General features: G+C 41.7%; 1 protein-coding gene across 1 annotated transcript in view; it reads right to left on the bottom strand.

The window, feature by feature from the left end:
* rap1gap2a (RAP1 GTPase activating protein 2a) overlaps window positions 1-21661 on the bottom strand; it is a 276300-nt gene extending 254639 nt beyond the window's left edge. The window contains exons 1-2 of the mRNA XM_048612744.1: window positions 21542-21661; window positions 4556-4591 (exon numbers count right to left, since the gene is read on the bottom strand). Coding sequence (XP_048468701.1) covers window positions 4556-4591; window positions 21542-21585 — 80 coding nt within the window. The 5' untranslated portion in view covers window positions 21586-21661. The remainder of the gene's footprint in view (window positions 1-4555; window positions 4592-21541) is intronic.
* Between the last annotated feature and the right edge of the window lie 583 nt (window positions 21662-22244).

Here is a 22244-nt window from a genome sequence, read left to right as displayed (position 1 = left end):
TGCCTTTATTGGTCTGTGCATTGAGTATAGGATATGGAGGTCATGTTGTGACTGTACAGGATATTAGTTACTTTTGTAATACTTTGTTCAATTCTAGTCTCCTTGCAATAGAAAAGATGTTGTTAAACTTGAGAGAGTGTAGAAAAGATTTACAAGGATGTTGCCAGGGTTGGCAGGTTTGAGTCACAGGGAGAGACTGAATAAGCTGGGGCTATTTTCCCTGGTGACCTTATAGAGGTTTGTAAAATCATGAGAGGCATGGATAGGGTGAATACCCTTTTTCTCAGGGTAGGGGAGTCCAAAACTGGAGGGCATAGTTTAAGGTGAGAGGGGACCTAAGGAGGAACTTTCTCACACAGAGGATGGTGCATGTATGGAATGAGCTGAGTTAAAAGGCACCTGGATGCATATTTGAATAGGAAGGATTTAGAGGGATGCGGTCTAAATACTGGCAAATGGGAGTAGATTAATTTAGGATATCTAGTCAGCATAGATGAGTTGGACCAAAGAATCTGTTTCCATGCTGTACAACTCTATACCTCTGTGATTTAGACCTCTAAGAGGTCATGCAATGCAATCTGAACAATGGTCCTAAAGCACAGCGCACAGGCAGTATGAAACTGGGTCAGATAGCTACATGTAGCTCTAAGATTTAAGGCTGCATGCAGGGAAAAATAAAATGAGACTCAAAATGCCAGTGAGGTTTCTATTGCAAGTCCAACATTGCACAGGAGTCTTTACAAACAGATACACAACTCCACAGGATTCAGCTATTACTCAGTTTTTCACATATATTGCAGATTTCATCCCAAATATATTTCGGAGACTCCAATTGTGTACTTTATTATTTTGTTATCATGACCAATTAGTATAATTATCAAAATCTGCTCTTCAAGCAGCAATCTTTCAAGATACCATGGTATACCATTATTATAATTAATTTGTCAAAACCACAGGCCATTGAATGCTCAGTTCCCACTTTTGTACTGCAAACAAATCTGATCATCATGATACTACAAGCCCCTTAGATTGTACTGACTGAACCTCAGTGTCTTGGGGTGAGTTCTAAGACATTGCTTGGTGAGCTGGGACTCTGAAGCTTTGAAAACTGATGTTTGAGAAAGAGATTTACAAAAGTCTGTAAAGAAGCATAAGAGGTGAAGGAAAGTAAACTAAGAACGATATTGTCAGCTACAACAGTGCAACAGGACAAGACAGTTTAGGCTTGGGGTCATGGAGTGCTGTGTTCTGTCTCATAGCAGATATACAATATACCTTTAAGAGACATGCTCATGGTGTGATCACTGTATCATAGTCTCCATCCTACATAGCTCTGTTCCCTTGAAGTATCACATACTCAGGTAATCCTGTTATAGTACATCTGAATTGGTTAGCCTGTACCAAGACACTCAAGTGCCTGTGATCATAATACACATTATATATAGATATATCAGGTGGTGTCATAAAATCTAGAAGTTCAGAGGGGATACGAAGAAAAAGCTTTTCATCCAGAGGGTGGTGGTATCTGAAACTCTCTGCCTGTAAGGATGGTAGAGGCAGAAACCCTCATAACATTTAAGAAATATTTAAAAGTCAATTTGTGATACCAAGGTATACAAAGCTTTAGGTCAAGAGCCTTAACATAGGATTAGTCAGGTGCTTGTTTTTGACAGGATGGGTTGAACGACTTCTTTTCTGTAGACCTCTATGACCCTACATTTGTTGCATTCTTCATTACTTTGCGAACTATGTCTCATCTGTATGTCGTGGTAGCTAACATATGTATTACAGTTGGTCATTAGTATATTTTGCTACCATACATCAAGGTGGCAGTGGTGGGATCTTGCAAAAGATATTCAGAAAAGTTTGACAAAGGCTCTGTGCTTAGAAAGGAAAAAAATAAAATGTTTGTTAAAATTTTCAGATGATCAAAGAAACATCAAAGTTACAGTTTTTAGGAAGCATTAATTGTTTCGTTCAAATTCATGCAGACTTATTGATGTACTGGCATCAATTCCTCCATGGTTAAACACAATGTGGATTAGATGCAGAGTCAAGTTCCATCTATTCTGCAACAAAACATGCACTCGGTCTCTTCTGTGTCTGTTCCACATCATCCCCTAACCATTGTCACAGCCTTTCTGCGTGAGACTTTTATTTGAGCTGATGGCTTTGTGCTGCAAAGCTATGCCAAACTGGAAATGGATTGGAAGCATCAACATTTAACTTGAGATGTGTGGGAAGAGAGTTTAACTCATACATTTCTGATTGGATTCAAACTCAAATCGTGGAAGTGAAAGGACAGCATCCCCATAAATAGCACTTTTGCTTCCACAGATGTTTTGCTATGAGTGCAATGTTTAAGAATAGCATCTATTTTTTTTTTGGCTCATTCAATCCAAAACGCATTCGCTTGTGAAATAGGTTAATTGTTAAGAGGCAGTATACATTCTGGACAGTACAGACTTACAACTTGAATTATCTGGAGCGATGAGAGAGGCTGTGATTTTTGTCGCAAGTGCAGAGACGATTAAAGGGAGATTTAACTGAGGTTCCAAAGTTATTAGGGATTTGATATAATGGATGGAGGAAGGCTATCTCCATTGTCAGGAAGGTACCATGAAGGCACAGAATTAAAATAATTTGACGAAGTCCCAGGAGGAAAATTAGGAGTTTTCTTTTAAACACTGTAAGTTGTGATGACCTGGAAGACATTGCTTGAAATGGTGGTGGAAGCACATTCAACAGTACATTTCAAATGGAAATCAGATAAGTATTTGGAATTTAGAGATCTGAGGGGCTCTGTGCAAAGAGCAGGGGAGTGGGGTTAACTGGATACTTCTTTGTAGGAGACAGCACAGACATGATGGAATGAATGGCCTCCTTCAATGATGTCATGCTTGATTCAGTGCGCCTGTTCTGTGTTAAACTTGAAAGGGTGTGTGATGAAGGAAATAACTTGTGAGATTGAACATTTCTGGAGGGACTGGGACCACTAGAGCATGTTGATGAAGTCACTGAATTGAGCTTTATTCTTGCTCTGGATGTACAGTATCTCAGATTTCTGCGAGGAGGAAAAATCCATCATTGAGATAGGATCACACAGACTTTTCAGACTAGCTCAAGCCCCTAGAATAATCTGTTCCAAAAGGTCATATTCAGAACCACCGGCTTGGCCATTTGGAGATGCTGTGTGGTAGTCATCAAGTCTGCATGCACACAAATCTCACTGGGGCAACTCTACTGTTTCTTTGCAAAAAACACCTGTAGAAAATAGGCTGTTGCTGACATGACTACTGATCAGTAATAGTCTCAAAGCCCCCTTTGCATCAGTGTGGATTTCTCCAGCACACAACTTCAGCACTCGGTTCTGAAGAAGAGTCATACTCGACTTGAAAAGTTAACTGTTTCTTACTCTGCAGATGCTGCCAGACCTGCTGAGTTTCTCCAGCATTCTCTATGTTTTTTTTTCAGATTTCCAGCATCTGCAATTTTTCCTTTTATTTGAGTGTCTCTTCAAAGACCAGTTATGGCAATTAAACACTCTGGCACTGCAGGCCATTAAACAGCATTTCAGTTTCTTTCAAATACTTTCGCCTCTTCATTGAGTTCGGAGTTAGTCTTCAGTGATCATCCCTGCTCATTAGGACTTCTTAAACTGTGTCATTTTCATGGTTTTATATTTGACCTACATATAGGGTATATCACTTTGTTCCTGTATGAATGCTTTAATGTGTTCTTGTTAGATCTTGGACTAACTCAGGCACTGAGCCACTTAATTCTTTAGGCAAACTGATCATTGAACCAGTGCATAAATTCTCAAAAACTCCAGTGGGAAATTTTGCATGTTCGCTTACACTTCAAATTCCAAAAAGCTTTTGCACAATTTTATTTCCTTCCAAAAAAAATTCTGCTGTTAGCCAGGTAGAAATCATAAAGAAATCCTGGGCCAATATCCAGATTATTTTAAACAAATTCAATAGAATTCCTACAAGGTTCTCCTGATATAACCTGGCAAGGAGACCATTAGAGACAGAGGAGGAATGGCACAAATTGCAGTTTGGAGTCAATTCTTCAGGGTGGTGAAAGGGAAGATGGGTTCTATTGATCATTCACCAAAGCTGAGGGAAAGTCCACGTGATAATTCCAGGCAATCATGACAACTTTAAAACAAGCTTTTAACATGACAACAACTAAGCAACAAACTCTACTGAACATCAGACAATAGCAAAAAAAATAGCGGCAGCCTCCTGGTGATGGCTGTCAGCAGAACACATAAAACTATTTTATAGAAAACAACACTTATTCCCACACCTGGAAATCATGGCATTTCACAATGCATAAAAAAAAATCCAGACTTCAAGTTCATTTAAGTAAACTTGCTGAAAGGAGTCAGGAGATTGCAGAATGTTCAAATTCAACAACAGCTGCACAAAACACAATTTACGTAACATCTTGACCTGAAAGAATGAAACATTATCAGAACCTACAGTAACAGACCATCTTACACAGTATCCAATACCAAAGAAGGCATTGTCCAAATGAGAGAACTCACCTCTGTCTTAAGGCAGCTACAGTAGATTTGTCGATCCTGAAAAACAAACAAAAACCATAAATCACTCACAAGTATTGGATTGAAGTCAATATGTCCAATAGTAGACATCCTTTTGATTCGACGTAAGTATACTTTAGGAGAATGGAAGATGCAAAAGACTGATTTCAAACTTCTCTGTCTCACTGGAACCAGGTGAACAGGCAATTAAAAGCCTAGAGATTATTTTTAAATTTATCCGCAGGATGTGGATATTGATGGTAAGGCCAGCCCTTATTGCCCACAGGACAGTTAAGAGTCAACCATGTTGTTGCCGGACTGGAGTCACATGTAGATCTGATGAGCCAAGATCAGCAGATTTCCCTTCTCACAGGACATTAGTGAACCGGATCTCTATACCCGATTTTATTGAATTCAAATTTCACCATCTGCCATGGTGGGATTTGAGATTATGTGCCCAGAATATTGCCCCTGGGGTTCTGGATTGCTAGTCCAATGAATCTACCATTATGCCACCACATCATTTTTAGAACCAATGTTCAATTTGAGTCTCACTATTCTACATATTAACCTCCTGTTCCAAGTGAACAGCAGAAGGCAGCTACCCAAAGCCAGCTGGTGCCCTAAGTGTGCAGATTGTGTATCATGACTGTCCAATAATGTCTCCACATTCCTATCACTACTTGAACTGTGACTTGAGCAGAGAAGTCATTTTCCATTCAACACCTTCAAGTTGGAAGAAAATCAGAAGCAGAAGAGATCATTTCGGGTAAGTTCCGACCACTTTCCTTTCCTTTATAGATTTAGGACCTGGATGCCTCTCTGTAAATACCAACACACAAATCAGCAGTAGGCCATTCAGCCCCTTGAGCCCGCTCCTCCATTCAATAAGTCCTGGCCGATCTGTTTATAATCTGAAATCCACATACCGCCAACACCTGATCACTTTTCACCTCCTGGTTTAACAAGAGGTGGTGGAGGCTGGAACAATTACAACATGTAAAAGGCATGTGGATAGGTATATAAATAGGAAGGGTTTACAGGGATAAGGGGCAAACACTGGCAAATGGGACTAGATTAATTTAGGATATCTGGTAGACATGGATGAGTTGGACTGAAGAGTCTGTTTCTGTGCTGTACAACTCTATGACTCTAAGAATCTACCTAACTCTGCCTTAAAATTCAAAGACTCTTCTTCTACCACCTTTACAGGGGGGAGGAGTTCCAAAGACTAATGACTCAGATGAGAAATTTTGCGTACTCTGTTTCAAATGAGCAAAACTTGATTTTTAAATAGTGACCCCGATTCTAGACTCTCCCATAAGGGTGAGCCACATCTGCGCCACATCTACTCTGTCCAAACCTTTCAGGATTAAATACATTTCAACCGAGTTCTCTTTCACTCTTCTAAATTTCAGTGTATACAAGCCTAACCTCTCCAGTCTTGCCCCATGGATTACCTACCCATTCCAAGTATCAATCTAGTAAACACTTTTCTGAACTATCTCTTACACATTTATATCCTTCCATAAAATAAGGTGACAATTTTTTTTTCTATTCATTTGTGGGATGTGGGCATCACTGGTGGGCCAGCATTTCTTGCCCATCCCATTCTTGCCCACCATGCACTGAACTCTTCAGTAAAGATTAGGCCTTCTCTGTGCCAGTTTTTGAATCCTCCACCTCGTTCTCTATTGTAAGACCCTCTGCCAAACCTTGGCCCACATTTACTTGAGTGATAGAGGATTAGCCAACCTCTGCAGAATTATGATCATCGTGAAACTCCTAAAATCACAAATGGGCTGACCCCACCCATCTCCTGTCTACGTTAGGGCTTTCTATGTACAATCAAAATCTCATAAGACTCTATGCTCCACTAGGACTATAGTGTCTTTACTTAGGACCTTAAAGCACACCACAGTCCGAAAACACATGCTAACTTTGAACAATCCAATCAAAAGAGGTGGAATGCTCATAATGAATCTGAAAAGTTGTTGAGTTGGGACACATTTGGATCAAATTAAACTGACTCCAATCCAATTGATTTAGATTTGGAAATATTACCCTAGCCTTTCATATGCCTGAAATCACTGAGGAGATTTCCTAGTTGAGCACTTTTAAGCCAAATGGGAACACACACTGAGAAACTGCCCCACTCCTGGCTCTGAGTTCATCATTGTATAATTTTACGGATGGAAGGTCACCAGCTGGGAGACCGCATTTTCCCACCATTCCCTGCCAGCGTGCGCTAGGGGCAATGATGTTGACCATCTCCCTTCCAATCTCCTTGCATCTGCAGAGTATTGCTTTTCATAAGTCAACTATTGAGCTAATGCATTGACACATATTTTCTCCCTCTGCTAGCTGTTCCAGCTGTAGTTACTGTGAAAGTTGTTTGAAGAATGTTTTAGTGGAGAAAATTGGGAAAAATCTTATGTTGCCATTCCTGCAGACAATCTGGGTACTGGGCAAGAGTAAATCCACTGCAATTTCACCACTGGGATTTGGCTTTGATGTAAATGAGCATGAGCAGAACTTCAGAAACATTTCTATTTTCCATGGAAGATGATCAAGAATAAACTCCTAGGTTACAATTTATTTTCTGATCCATGCTACAAAATGGTGTTATTTAAATGCATTAACATCAGCATTAAAGTTATGCTAACTGGAAAAATTAGGCCTGAGTGATTGCATTCCATACATTACATTCCTATGGTCCTGGCAAAGCTTCACATTGCATCTTCATTTTGTGTACAGTGCCACATTTCCCATTTGTTTGCCAGCTATTATAGCAACCCATCACCATGTGTTGTACTGACAACTGCTGTAATACTTGAGGGAATTTAAGATTGATTCTCTTCACGGGTGCTGCTGCTGCTAATTCCACGTATTCCAATTTGAACTCAGAAACAAACCATTCAAACCTTTGAGACCTGCACTCTGTTTTCAATCTTAGTCCCAATCTCCCTCTCCTACTGTCTGCAACAAGCCTTGTGCCACAGTCCATTGCATTCAAAACCATCAGCTATTCATCCTCATCTACATTGTGCTTTACCTTGGCAATCTCCTTCAGTCCTCTGTCTTAGGCTGAGTTCTTCAGTCTGGGGCCTACCTCTACCACACCCCATCCCCCAAACCCTTGCCCTGCAACTAGTGACAGAACTCTTGCTATTATCCTCTGCTGGCTCCACTCCTAGCTAGCTTCACAGGCCTCCCTAAAACCAACACTCTTGACCACCTTCTGCATTTCTACCATTACTCTTTGGCATCCAGGCTTTCTTCTATAAAGATCCGTCAGATATTAAAGACACGATGGGGATGAATATTCTGCTACTCACTAGGATAGAAACACTGTTTATATATGTAATTAGGGTGGTGGAGCAGAGAAAGTCCTGGGACTCTGTCCCACTAATAGATAATTGCAAGTTCTTGCGCTTTGTTACTTTTTCAATTCTGGTTTTAAGAGCCTTTTCATCCGTTTGACAATGATAGGAATTTAGACAATACCATTTAATTGTTAGAAGGCATGTCACTCCAGCACAGGTTTGTCAATGGATAGAGAAGCTGCCTCACTGTATTTGCAGTGAAGAGTTCCTTGCTCTCTGTAACCCTGACAATCATTTATTATTAGTAGGACAAAGGAAACATCAACATCCTAAATTATGCAAAACTATGTTCACTGACGTACACAGTAATTGGACAAACACATTTGCCCTGCCAATATATTGTACAATATACATTATTAAAGAGCAACCTGGAACCAAATCTTCTTGGAATATGATATCCCAAGAGATATACCAGGATTACACCAGTGTCTGAGAAGTCCCAGAGTCAGGGCCATCCCTGGGCCAGGGCCCAGGGGAAATCACATTGTGTGGGCCCCTCCCCCAACACCGAGGCAAATCACACCGTGCACCGCCTCTCCCGTAATCCTCCTGAATTTCCTTCCAGTCCGTGAACAAAGGTCTCCGAGTTGGCAGGTTTAACTTGGCTCTGATGACTATTGCCCACTATCACATAGTGCCAATCCCAGTATTTCACCCCACCCTGGCTCCCAGTTCCTCCTGATGCCTATGGTCCCTCCCACAGCAGGGCCCCCCAAATCACCCGATTCATCCAATCCTAGAGTTAGTTCTGCCCAGAATAGAGAAGACCCCCTCCCCAGTCCATTCCCATGGTGGCATTATTTCTTCTCATGGGCAATTGGAGATTCCCCTGGATGCAAGAGATTGGTAGAACTACCAAAATGCTTTGTTCCCTTATTCATTTTTTGCTATATTCATATCAAAATAGCAAATGAACAAAATGCAGCCCTCATGCTGGGCTGTTGATTTGCTTCCTTGTAGATGAACTGAATCAGGAAGTTCAGCTTGCTGGACAGAATTCAAATGTGACTGAAACACTTGCTTACATTAGTTTGCATTTAAGGAACTGAGCAGTGACTGAGCTTAGAACCTGCAACCGATATCGCTGATGTTTCACAGAAGGACGAGATTTTACATTTGTTTCCTTTGTCAAGATATTTGCTTCTGTACCTGGTCAGAATGAAAGGTAAACTGTTCCTTGATGGTTTACAAAAGCCTATATAGGAAAGGCACTGGTCAGAGGACAAATCACACAAAACAAAAGGCTTGTAGTCCCAAACACTGAAACTCCATGTTCTTTTTATTCTAGGGTCTAGACTCAACATTTTCAATTATTAACGTGTCTGCAGGTAAAAGCAGGCCAGCCTCTTCTTTCTGATAACATTTCAAAAATAAATGTTAGAACTGGAAGTAAACACCAGGCTAGCTGGAAGAATCCTGTGGCCATTTTTAGCTGTTTTTCTAATCTTCCTTCTTTACCTTTTAGTCCACCTTTCTTAAAGGTTTAGATTTGTCTTGGGGTATATTTCCTCTATTTACAATTGCTTTACTATGATGTGGTCATCCCTGGCTGGGCCAACATTTGTATCCCCTCCCTAAGTGTTCTTGAGGAGTTGGCAGTGAGCCATTTTCTGGAATCATGATGGCCTACCTTCGAACTCCCGTACACCCACAATGCTATTACAAAGGGAATTCCAGTGTTTTGACCCAGTGATTGTAAAAGAACAGTGATGTAGTTCCATGTCAGAATGGTGCGTGGCTTGGAATTCCTGAACATCTGCTGTCCTTGTTCTTCTAGGAGAAAGAGGTCATGTCTTAGGACGGTGCTATCATAGGAGCCTTGATGAGTTAGCCTTGGAGAGGCTAAACACTGTGCATTAGCTACGGAGGAAGTGATTGTTCCATGTAATGAATGGGATGTCAATTTGACAGGTTGCTTTGCCCTGGATGCTTTCGAGCTTCTTTCGTGTTGTTATTCCAGTCATTAACCCTGCATCAATGCATTTCTGAGAGGTCTTGCCTCACTTGTATAGAATGCACTGCAACTGGAAAGGTGGTGGAGTAGGGAAGCATGTATTATATGTGTATGTGACCTGTTCTTTTTTTTTATCCAAGTGTCTACACAATCACATTTTCCAGCAAAAGTCACTGGTGTTTCGAGTGCTTGCCTCACCAAGACCAGCAAACTTAGGATGGTCAAGCATGCTCTAGAAGCAAGTGCGAGATGTCCCAAAATTGGAGTTTCACAAGCTGTTTTCTTAACTTTTTTTTTTAGAAACCATTTTCGTATGGTCACTTCTGCTTGTTTCAACTGAGATAGTGTAGACCACATTTTAAGTTGCAGTCAAAATTTTCTCAGCTAAAACTACACATTTCTGGATTTAACAGGGTAAAATGAAATCATTCAGCAATGATGTGAGTAAAATAACAATGTTTTATTCCAGGTTGTGCTAAAATATTTTAATCTTTAGAGAGTTGAACAGAGCTTTAAAAGAAAAGTCTTAACTTGGACACAGAATGCATGATCTTCCTGCTCTGGTTTGGTCTCTTATGTCAGTTCCTGTTTCAGTTTGATTTCCATAAATTATTTCTTGCAGTGACACATGATTTTCCCTTTGCTTCATGGTCAGGTGTTATTTAAATGTATTAATTTCAGCATTAAAATCTTTTGACGCACTTTATATTCGATGAGTCAAATAATTTCTTATTGGTGATTTCTGTCCAGTGATAACTTTGTCATAGTCAATGAGGAGAACTCACCAGCTCTTCCCTGAATAGGAAGACAGCATTTTGGCTAAATGTCAAATCTGTAACTCATGCTTTTGATACAATGTCCCTTTAACGTCTGGCACATCTTGCTAAATAAGCCATTTGAATGTTAATGGCATCTTTCCATTACAGAGGGTTCCCGTTCAGTTAACCACTGCTTTGTGCTTCCTTGACTTCCCGTTCATCCAATCGTATTTGCAGATATCAAGTTACAGTCCTTGGCCTCCTACCAAATGAGTGTTTTGAAAAGCATAAAAACAGAGATTCTTTCTGGGATAGTAAGAACTGCCGATGCTGGGGTCAGAGAGGAACACAGCAGGCCAGGTAGCATCAGAGAAGCAGGAAAGCTGACGTTTTGTGTCGGGACCCTTCTTCAGAAAAGAAAAAGGGTCCTGACCCGAAACATCAGCTTTCCTGCTCCTCTGATGCTGCCTGGCCCGATGCTGTTCTAGATTACTGGCTCCAACCCCGCCTCTGGGACCTGTCTGTCTCCTCTCCACCTATCTTCTCCTTTATCCATCTTCTATCCGCCTCCCCCTCTCTCCCTATTTATTTCAGAACCCCCTTCACCTCCCCCATTTCTGAAGAAGGGTCTAGACCTGAAACGTCAGCCTTCCTGCTCCTCTGATGCTGCTTGGCCTGCTGTGTTCATCCAGCTTTACACCTTGTTATCTCAGTGTTCTGAATCTGTTGTCCAACTAGAAGTTCAAACACAGTGTGGATTCCCTTACCCGTGTCTTTACTTTCATTCATTATATTAAGGGTCTATCAATCACTGAATTATGTGTCATTTTTCCCACCAGTTTCCCTTCTGCTAAACCTGCTGGCACATTTCAGCAATAAGAGATGACAAGGTTAGAGCCTGCACAGGTTGTGACATTGGGCCCCTTTCTTTTGATATGAAAACACTGGTTGAATTTTCCAGGATGCTCATACCTTGTGGAAGGTAGGATAGGAATCGAAATTTCTGTTGTTTCCCTTTGGCAGACTATGTGTTTACTATTAAATGCTCAGAAATTTTGGACCAGTTGAGTTTCACAGTTGTAATTAGTGGCAATATGCTTTACATTCGTTAGCATGTCATGAATAGTCATTAATACCCCAGGACGCTGAAGTTACTTTCAAGCGTGCAATCTTGTCGGACGAACACATTAGTTCACAACGCTCACTCTGTATATGAAGCATGACGTTGGTAAGGTAAAAAGGTAAAGTCACCATAGTCATAACAAACCATAAGGCTCTGTCATGAGAGTGAGATGACTGGTGGTAGTTTATCTTCAGGGTCAGTACACCTCTGGCAAGAACAGAGGTTGAGAAAGAGAGTCCTTCAAGGTGACTGTAGTCAGTGTGGTAAAGTAGACATGTTCCAATGAGTATGATCCTCTTCACTAACTTGTAGCTTTCAGAAAATAGCCATTTTCTGGTGGGTGCAAATGCTCACAGTGTTAGGATTGAAGCCTTTCCTTGCTGACCAGCTCATGAAAAATCTCAGTCATGAGTAATCTTGTTCATTGTTATTAAACACTTGTAGTGTTATAAACTCAAACTCAAAAGGCCATCCTTTGTTGCCCTGTACTTGTCCCTTGTAAGGCTTTGGTAATAAGCTGTATGTTCCAATTGTGACGAAACACCAGGGACCTGGCTGTGTGTGAACTCTTGAGAGTTGCTGCTCCTTTTATGTTTAAGTTTGAATGCTGGCAGAGGTGTTAAGATACAGTACCACTGTCATGCCAGTAGCCCTACATGGGTCAGTGCAATGAAATGACACTCACTGACTTCATGTGGATCAGCTGATGAGAATGCTGGCACCTGATCATGTGTGTAACAATCCTCTATAATGGCAACCTTAAAACATTAACTCATAGATGCAGAAAGCATTGAGTAGAGAGTGGCACACATCCATGACAGGGTGCAGCAGATCATTCATGCTCTGGTCGCACTGGAACCACATTCTTCTTGAGCCACCTGCAGGCACTGACCTCCACACCCACCTCGGCCCAAGTTGCATTCATCACTTGGAATGGCCTCTCAATGCCTTCAGAACAACCTGAAGGGAAGCATTGCCAGAGTGTGGCTCTGGAAAGCTATTCCAGTGTTGGTTCTGCAGGGCTTATTACTAGTTTCCCTTCCTTTGGTAGTACATATTAATAATATAGACTTAATTGTGGCTGTATAATTGAAAATGAGGCGGAAAACTTTAAACTGCAGGAACATATCAATAGGCTGGTCGGGTGGGGCAGAAATGTGGCAAATGGAATTCAACCATGAGGACTATCAGGTGATGCTTTTGGGGAGGTCAAACAAATCAAAGGAATATGCAATAAGCTGGATGATACTGGGAGGTTAGCGGAAGTAAAGAATCTTGGAGTAAATGTCCACAGATCCCTGAAGGGTGCAGTTAGAAGGTCGTTGAGAAGGCATATGGATACTTTCCTCTATTAGTTCAGACATAGAATGTAAGATCAGGGAGGTTATGTTGGTGCTCTATAAAAAGCTAGCTAGGCCACAACTTGAGTATTATGCACAATGCTAGAGTTCTCATTGCAGAAAGGATGCAATTGCACTGGAGAGCGTATAGTGAAAATTTATTGGATGTTGCCAGGACTGGATAACTGTGGTGATGAAGAAGGATTGGATAGGTTAGAGTTGCTTTCCTTTGAAGAGAGATTTTATTGAGGTTTTCAAGGTTCTGAAAGGCCTGGACTAAAATAGAAGACTATAGTCCCATGCTCTGATGGGATAATGAGACACCTATGGTGAGTTTAACCTGAGGGTCACCATACCTCAAGCAAAGGGTGAGGTTGAAAAGGCAGGACCTTCATGGTACCTCAGCTGGTGTGGGAAGTGAATCCACACTGTTGGCGTGACACAGCATCACAAACCAGTCCTCCAGCCAACTGGGATGTGGGGAGAAGGTGGAAAAGTGGTAGTAAATGGAAGACAAGTAGACTCAATGTGGGGAATAGCCTTCTTCCATGCTGCAATAATTTTACCTATCAAAATGCTACTCATCTATTTACAGAAGCAGGAGTCAGCCCATCTTCCAAAACTGTTTATTTGTGTGTCATAGTTCAATACAAACTCCAGTCTGCTCTATCCCATTCCTAATCAAATCTCCTTACTGGGCAAAGCTTCTTTTTAAAAAAAATAATGAGCTTGTTCAGACATATTACAATACATGTCTGAGGCAGGAAAAACCAGCTTTAAGTATACGCTCCAATTAGCATTAGATGCTCTCTCAAATCAGTGGAGCATTCTTAAAGGAACTTTTATGACACTGTCATCATCCTTTATAGTAAAACACCAATATATGACAGACACTTTAGTCTGTGGAAATTGTATGCATTTTCTCAAAGTTGTGGGGTGCAGTTTAGATTTATTTTTTACTCACTTAGGGCATCATATCTGGACCAGCATTTATTGACCATCCCTAGTTGCCCTTGAGAAGGTGGTGGTGAGCTGCCTTCTGTGTGCTGTAGGTAGACCCACGATACCAGGACTTTGACCCAGCGACACTGAAGCAGTGGCAATACGTTTTCAAGTCAGGATGGGGAATGGCTGGGAGGGGAACTCGTAGGCAGTAGTGTTCCTATGTATCTGCTTGCTTTTGTCCTTCTAGATGGCTGTGGGTTGGAAGGTGCTGTCTAAGTGGATGGGATTCAAATGTAACTACCTTGTGGAAGCTCCTACAGTGAAAAGAATCCTTTCAAGTTTTCAGGTTGCCTCTTGTATGAAGTCCAATGTTTAGGCTATCATGCAAACGCAATTCTTTCAGTATGAACTGCAAGTTTTCAGAGAATAACTAATTCACAAGATAGTGGACTGCAGTTGAAGTGGTAAATAAGGCGGAGCAGGAAATCTGGCAGGTCACATCTCATAGATCTGTAGTCTGCATCAGCCAATGTCCACAGAGAAACTTACTGGTCAGCTTGTAATGAGTACGGGTATGAGCATGGGTATAAGAATGCATTAATTCTTGATCTATCAATCTAAATAAAGGATTACATCCTGGCTATAATGGGCTGCCAGATGCAGTTTGTAAGCTAAATTCTGGAACCTCTTTCGAGCAAAGAGTTGCATGTCTCTTAATCGTTTGGTTATACAGTTACAATTGTCGTTCAACAGCGGACTTTGGCTTAAAATGGAACAGAAGTATTTTGTTATAAACACAGAGAATGCTAGAGAAACTCAACAATATGGCAGCATCTGTAGAGAGACAAACAGAATTAAAATATTGAGTCCCATATGACTCTTCTTCAGAGCAGGAATGGGAATACAAATCTATTGAAAATGACTGTTTCTGGATTATATCTGTATACTTGAACTCTCTACCTAAGATCAGCCCCAGCGACAAAATTATTTCTTATTCATTGATTCATAGAAAGGGGGGCAACGCTGCCTAGGCCAACATTTATTACCCATCCCTAATTGCCCAGAGGGTAGTTAAGAGTCAACCACATTGCTTTGGGACTGGAGTCACATGTAGGCCAAACCAGGTAAGGTCAGCAGTTTCCTTCCCTAAAAGGCAATATTGAACCAGTTGGGCTTTTTTATCCCTGACAATCAACAATGGTTTTCACGGTCAACATTAGACTCTTAATTCCAGATTTTTATTGAATTCAAATTCTATTATCTGCCGTGGCAGGATTTGAACCTGGGTCCCCAGAACATTACCTGGGTCTCTGGATTAACAGTCTAGCGATAATACCACTAGGTAGTTGCCTCCCCATAAAATGACCACTTTAGAATCAGTTCAGGATTAATGGATGTGAATGAAGCTTATGTCTTAATTCCATTAAGATCCTTACATCTGGCTGGATTTTTAGCCCATGTCTGGTCTACATGTTGGCTCACTCTCCTGCATGCTACTTTCCTGTCTCCAACACAGCCTGATTTTCCTGTTCCTGTGGATGAAATTACTTGCCCAATTATTTGTGGTTCTCGTGGCCAAGATGTTGGTGTAGCAGATTCATGTCAGCAGGGAATTGTTATTTCAAATAGGAACTGTCAAACCATGAGACATTTATCAGAAAGACGCAGCGATAGGTGAGGATGTTCAATGTATCCAAGAAGTTTCCTATATTACACAGTGAATACAATTCAAACAATGTAATTCATTGACTCTAAATGAATCTGGTAGTCATGGCAGGTGCTTCAGAAATGCAAGGTTTTCTTTCCTTTAGTAAATGTCTATCACTCAGAGAAATATCTGTTCCTTGAAGATAGAGGCACCGCAATGTATTATAATGCAGCTAATGCAGCTAATAAATCCTTTTGGATTCATTCTGTCACAAGAGGGGAGATGATGGCCTAGTGGTATTATCGCTGGACTGTTAATCCAGAGACCCAGGTAACATCCCGGGGACCTGGGTTTGAATCCCACCACAGCAGATGGTGGAATTTGAATTCAATAAAAAGCTGGAATTAAGAATCTAATGATGACTGTGAATCCATTGTCAATTGTTGGGGAAAAACCCATCTGGTTCAGTAATGTCCATTAGGGAAGGAAACTGCCATCCTTACCTCATCTGGCCTACATGTGACTCCAGACCCACAGCAATGTGGTTGACTCTGAACTGCCCTCTGGGCAATTAGGCATGGGCAATAAATGCTGCCTGGCCAGCGATGCCTTCATCCCATGAATGAATAAAAAAAAAATCATAAGTGGGGATGTTCACTGATGATTATACAATGTTCAGCATCATTTGCAACTCCTCAGATCCTGAAGCAGTCCATATCCACATGCAGCAAGACTTGGACAATACCCAGATTTGGACAGATATGTGGAAAATAACACTAAGAGAATCTAACCATTTCCTTTTGACATTCAATGACATGCATTCACTGAATCTCTCATTGTCAAAATCCTGAGGAGTTATCATTGACCTGAAACTGGATAGCCATGTGAATACTGTTACTGTTGCAAAAGCAGACCAGAGATTAGGAATTCTGACTGTCCCAAAGCTTGTGCACCATCTACAAGCCACAAGTCAGGAGAGTGATGAAATATTCCCCATTTTCCAGGATGAGTCCAGCTCCAACGACTCACAAAAATGCAACACCACCCAGGACAAAACAGATGGAAGCAGGAGAGATGGAAGGAAGGAATTGCAGGATGTGGGACATTGACAGCATAAAACACAGGTGACAACAATGGGATGAAGAAGTTGATGAAACAGAAGCCAATAATTGAAGGAATGAGGAGATCACAGGGCACCATAGTACTGAGTATGAATGTGTCAAATGCAGGGAAAGGTAATGAATGGATTGAAATTTAACAACCAATCTATTCACACTGACTCATTCAATGATTATTGACTTAGTTAACCACTGATACATTACTTTAAAAAAAAGAAAAGAGTCAAATAATAGATTTACTGGTACTATAACATGTTTTGGGTGTGAGTAGCTTGAAGTCAAGGGTGGGGTTACACTTCCTGGTAGCAATTCTTTAAATCTGCAGAAGTTATCTGATGGTGTGAAAGTGCAATTGCTGAAAAGTCAGTCAACTTTAAACATTCAGCAAATGTTCCACATTCATCCAGCACTTAAAAACAGATGGCTATTGCACCATTGAAAACATCTTCACACTGGGTGATATACAGGGCTGAATCGTACGGTATTTTGGCTAAGTGCCATTTTGGCAAGCATTATTGAGTTAAGACACTATGAACTGCTAATTCTGTGGACAATTCATGCCAATCCCAAACTGGAATTTTGATCCATGAGAGAACCAACAGAAGAGGATGAAATCGTTCACAGCTTCGACATATGCGAATAACGTAGGGTTCACCACAGTGAGATAAAAATTAACAGATACTGCTGTGGCTTCAATCTGGGTGTCTAATGTTGTACAACTCCAAAAATCATAGGATCCTTAATTGTCACTCCCAGAGACCCACTCTACTTAGCCTATGACTATATTAAACGTAGTAAACACAAATGCCTTTACAATAATGTTGTTTGGGTTGGAGGGTTTGAGCTATTGGGAATGGGGCTGTTTTCCCTGGAGTGTTGGAGGCTGAGGGGTGACCTTATAGAGGTTTATAAAAGTATGAGGAGCATGGATAGGCTGAATAGCCAAGGTCTTTTCCCTGGGGTGGGGGAGTCCAAAACTAGAGGGCTTCGGTTTAAGGTGCGAGGGGAAAGATTTAAAAGGGACCTAAAGGGCAACTTTTTCACGCAGAGGGTGGTGCATGTATGGAATGAGCTGCCAAAGGAAGTGGTGGGGGCTGGTACAATTACAACATTTAAAAGGCATCTGGATGGGTACATGAATAGGAAGGGTTTAGAGCGATATTGGCCAAATGCTGGCAAATGGGACAAGATTTACTTAGGATATCTGGCATGGACCGAGTTGGACTGTACAGCTCTATGACTCTATGACTGTAAATGCCTCAAACTACAGGCAGGAGCAATGTAATTGTGTTGAGTGAGGGCAGGCAGAGCCAGAATTTGGCAGTAGGGGTCTACCCAGACCTCACCATGGACTTACTGGGCATCGGTGTGGTTTTGGGAAGGGAATTCAGTTACTGGAAAATCCAGGTCCAGATCTAAAATCGTGACAGCCGAATAATAGATCACACAATGACACACAGCATTGCATAGGTCTATTGCCACATACCTTTCGCACTGTGGTGGTTGTCTCAATAAATCGAAACATTCTATTTAAAGGAACTAATTTGAAATAGGAAATTAGAAGGTTGAAAATGTCCAGTGGGTCGCAAGGTAAAGTCAGATAAAGAGGCCCATTTGATCTCACCCATTCAAAACATCACCCTCTCTGTTTTCACATTACAGCATTCCGCTGTTTCTTAAGTGAATCCAGGTCACGCTGACTGAAACTTATTCGCTGGGTACTACCAATCACGTCATTGCATTTACCCCAATGCACCATATGTACCACGAGGGTGCGACAGTATTTCAGATTCCCTCTCTATTATAAAAATCTCTGTCTGATTCACTGTCCAGAGTGGACACAGGTGATCCATTCAGCCCATTCAGTCATCATAGGTCCGGGATATCTCCGCAGGAGATCCTCAGGGGACTGTCCTAGGCCCAACCATCTTCAGCTGCTTCATCAATGATCTTTCCTTCATCATATAGTCAGAGGTGAGAATGTTTGCCAATGACTGCACAATGTTCAGCACCATTCGCGACTCCTCAGATACTGAAGCAGTTCCACGCCCAAATTTAGTGAGACCTGGAAAATATTCAGGTTTAGCTAACAAGTGGCAAGGAACACTCATGCCACAAGTGCCAGGCAATGACCATCTCTGAGAAAGAGGGAACCTAACCATCCTTGATATTCAATAGCATTACCATCGCTGAATCCCCAATATCATTATCCTGGGGGTTACCATTGATCTGAAGCTGAACAGGATTAGACATATAAATACAGTGGCTTTAAGAGCAGTTCAGAGGCTAGGAATACTGCAGCAAGTGACTCACCTCTTGACGTCCCAAAGCCACTCCACTGTCTACAAACCACAACTCATGAGTGTGATGGAATACTCCCCCCTCGCCTGGATAACTGCAGCTCTAATATCACTTCCACAGCTTGACACCATCCAGGATAAAGCAGCCCACTTGACTGGCACTACATGCACAAGCATCCACTCCCTCCTCAATGATGCTCAGTGCTAGTTTTATGTACCATCTAAAAGATGCACTGCAGAAATCCATTAAGGCTCCTTAGACAGCACTTTCCAAACACATGACCACCACCATCCAGGAGGGAAAAAGCAGCACATACATGGGAACACCACCACCTGCAAGGTCCCCTCCAAACCACTCACCATCCTGCCTTGGAAATATATCGCCGTTCCTTCAGTGTCATTGGGTCAAAATCCTGGAACTCCCTTCATAAAGTAATTGTGGGTCAACCTACACCAAATGGACTGCAATAGTTCAAGGAGGCAGCTCACCACCACCTTGTCAAGTGCAACTAGGGATTGGCAATAAATGTTGACCTACCCACATCTCATGAATGAATGAAGAAAAACAATATAAATACAAGTTCCCTCTATTTCTGCTCTCAGGCCACGTAGCAGCCATTTACATGGCTGGAGACTGTAGCAAAGAGAGACTGGCAAGAAGCCTTCACTCATCTTTTTTCCCCCTCCATCCTCCAAAATAGGGACTTGGCCACACTTCCCACTTGCAGTGGCACTGTGCAGCTCAGATCAGAAAGATAATAGGGTAATTCAAGGATGCTGCTTGGCCTGCTGTGTTCATCCAGCCCTGCACCTTGTTGTCTCGGGTAATTCAAGGAAGTTGAATCATCATCATCTTAAGCTGTGGGGCTGCGCATTGCATTGCTAATTATAAATGATAGGGAAAGCAATGTCACTTTTATCATCAGTTATATATCTGCATCCTTATATCTGCATCTGACAACCATCCAAATGTATTTCATCAAGAAAATGAGACACCATTAATCGGCTAACAATAGTGCATCAGACAGTTTATGAAGTTTGTACTGAACTATTAATTCAGAGACTGCTGCAGTGTCACCTGTAGGTATTGGAACACTGGCTACAAGTTCATTTTTACGATACAAATAAAAAGGTGACGTTTTATTAGCCTCTCGACAAAATGACCTGAAAATCTCAATCCTGCGATCATTCCTGGATTGAAATGCAGTTACACTGACACTTTGTCATACTTTCCTTGGGATTCAAGATAATCACCAGCAATTTCTGAGTCCACTTCTGAGGAAGAGTCACTGGACCTGAAACGTTAACTCTGATTTCTCTGCGCAGATGCTGCTAGACCTGCTGAAATTTTTCAGCAATTTCTGTTTTTGTTACACTTATATAGCACCTTCATTGTGATAAAGCAATTCAAGAAACTTCACAGCAGAGTCATTCTAAAACAGAATATGACACCCAGCTACTCAAGCAGAAGGTAAAGCTTGGTCAAACAGTCTAAGGAATGCTTCAAAGACAGAAAGCAAGGTAGAGGGGTGGTGAGGTTTAAGAAGAGAATTGCTGGGCCACAGATGGTGGGGTGATTATATTTGGGGATATACAGAGGACAGGGTTAGATGATTGCAGAATGTTGTGGGGCTGGATATGAATACAGAGATAGCGGGGCAGATATCTTTAATGAACGTGTCCAGATATTTAATGACACATCTCTGGGGCAGGTGGGACTTGAAACTGGATCTCCTGGCTCAGAAATATGGACGCTACCACCACACTCCAAAAGAGAGGATGGGGTGCTAAGATTTATTGTAGCAAGGAATACTGAGGCCAAGTACAGTTCTTCCAATCAATAAAATGAAACAAAACAAAGAACTGCAGATGCTGAGGTTCTGAACCAAAAACTGAAACTGCTGGAGAAACTTCAGCAGGTCCCGCGGCATCTGTGTAGAGAAAGCAGAGTGAACGTTTGGAGTCCGGCGACCCTTCTTCAGAGCTGCTGAGGTTTTCCAACATTCTGGAGAAACTCAGCAGGTCTGGCAGCATTTGTGGTGAGAAAGAAGGCTACACGTTTCGAGTCAAGGAACTGCTGAGTTTTCCCAGCATTTCTGTTTTTAATTTCCAGTCGATTACCCTGCCTCAGGTCAGTCAACTGAGTAGCTTGGAACAGGGTCGTTTACTAAACAGTTCTGTTCTCTTTGGCTTACTCAGCAAGTGGGGCATTTACCTACTGCCTGACGCCGTGCAACAGCAGCCAGATCTTTGTATCCACATGACTTTTGTGCGTACATTCCTCTTGCAGCCTCCTGCACCGTACACACATGGTTGGTGTCTCTTTAAAAACAGCTGGGAGGAAAACAGTGACCAGAAGTAAGGCGTGTGGAACGGAGAGAGAGGAGAAAAAAAAGCAACTTAACAGTAACACTCACCATCCGAAACCCCCAAAGGAAACACTTCGCTTTCTTCGGAACATTGTTGCTGGAGGTTAGCTCAGTGCGCTGAGTGTTTGACAGGCAGCGTGTGTGTGTGTGTGTCTCCTGCCTTTAATTTAGTGAAACGATGCCGTCTAACAAAATGTACAAGCTAGCTTCTATTTATTCACCGCTGGAACCAATCGAGCAGGAAATCTATTTACACCACTTCCTGGATCTTTCGGTTCCACTCTTGTCAAAAATTGATACTCAGCCGCATCGTTGCTTTATGTTTTGTTTTGGTTCTCACAGCACCCCCGCCACCCACGACTCTCAGAGGAGGCGGGGCTCAACCGGCTTCCACGCCAGGTTTTAAGACAAGAAAAAGCCCCATCAATTCCTATATTCTTATTTAAATTCACACGCAAAAGAAAGAAATGCAAAAAACAAACCCCACATTTCCCTTTGATCAAAGTAAGCAGGAAAAGCTCCTTTTTCTTTGGTCGACCTTAAAAGTTGAACATTATGCAACTCTTTTCCTTCTTGCACCATGCAAAGACTGTGGCGAAATTTGACGTTCAAGAAAACTGAGAGAGAAAAAAAGAAATTTTAGGATAATTTACTCATAATTGCCTCCAAAATAAGCAACGGTGACATGGGGTAAAACTGTTTTTCCCTCGCGGCGAGAGGTCAAACTTGCAGAGATCTCTGTTTTTCATTT

The sequence above is a fragment of the Rhincodon typus genome, chromosome 26 (assembly GCF_021869965.1).
Source record: "Rhincodon typus isolate 14 chromosome 26, sRhiTyp1.1, whole genome shotgun sequence".
In the NCBI taxonomy this organism is placed as follows: Eukaryota; Metazoa; Chordata; class Chondrichthyes; order Orectolobiformes; family Rhincodontidae; genus Rhincodon; species Rhincodon typus.
Note: the sequence above shows the minus strand (reverse complement) of the source record. Positions and strands in the feature narration are given on the sequence as shown.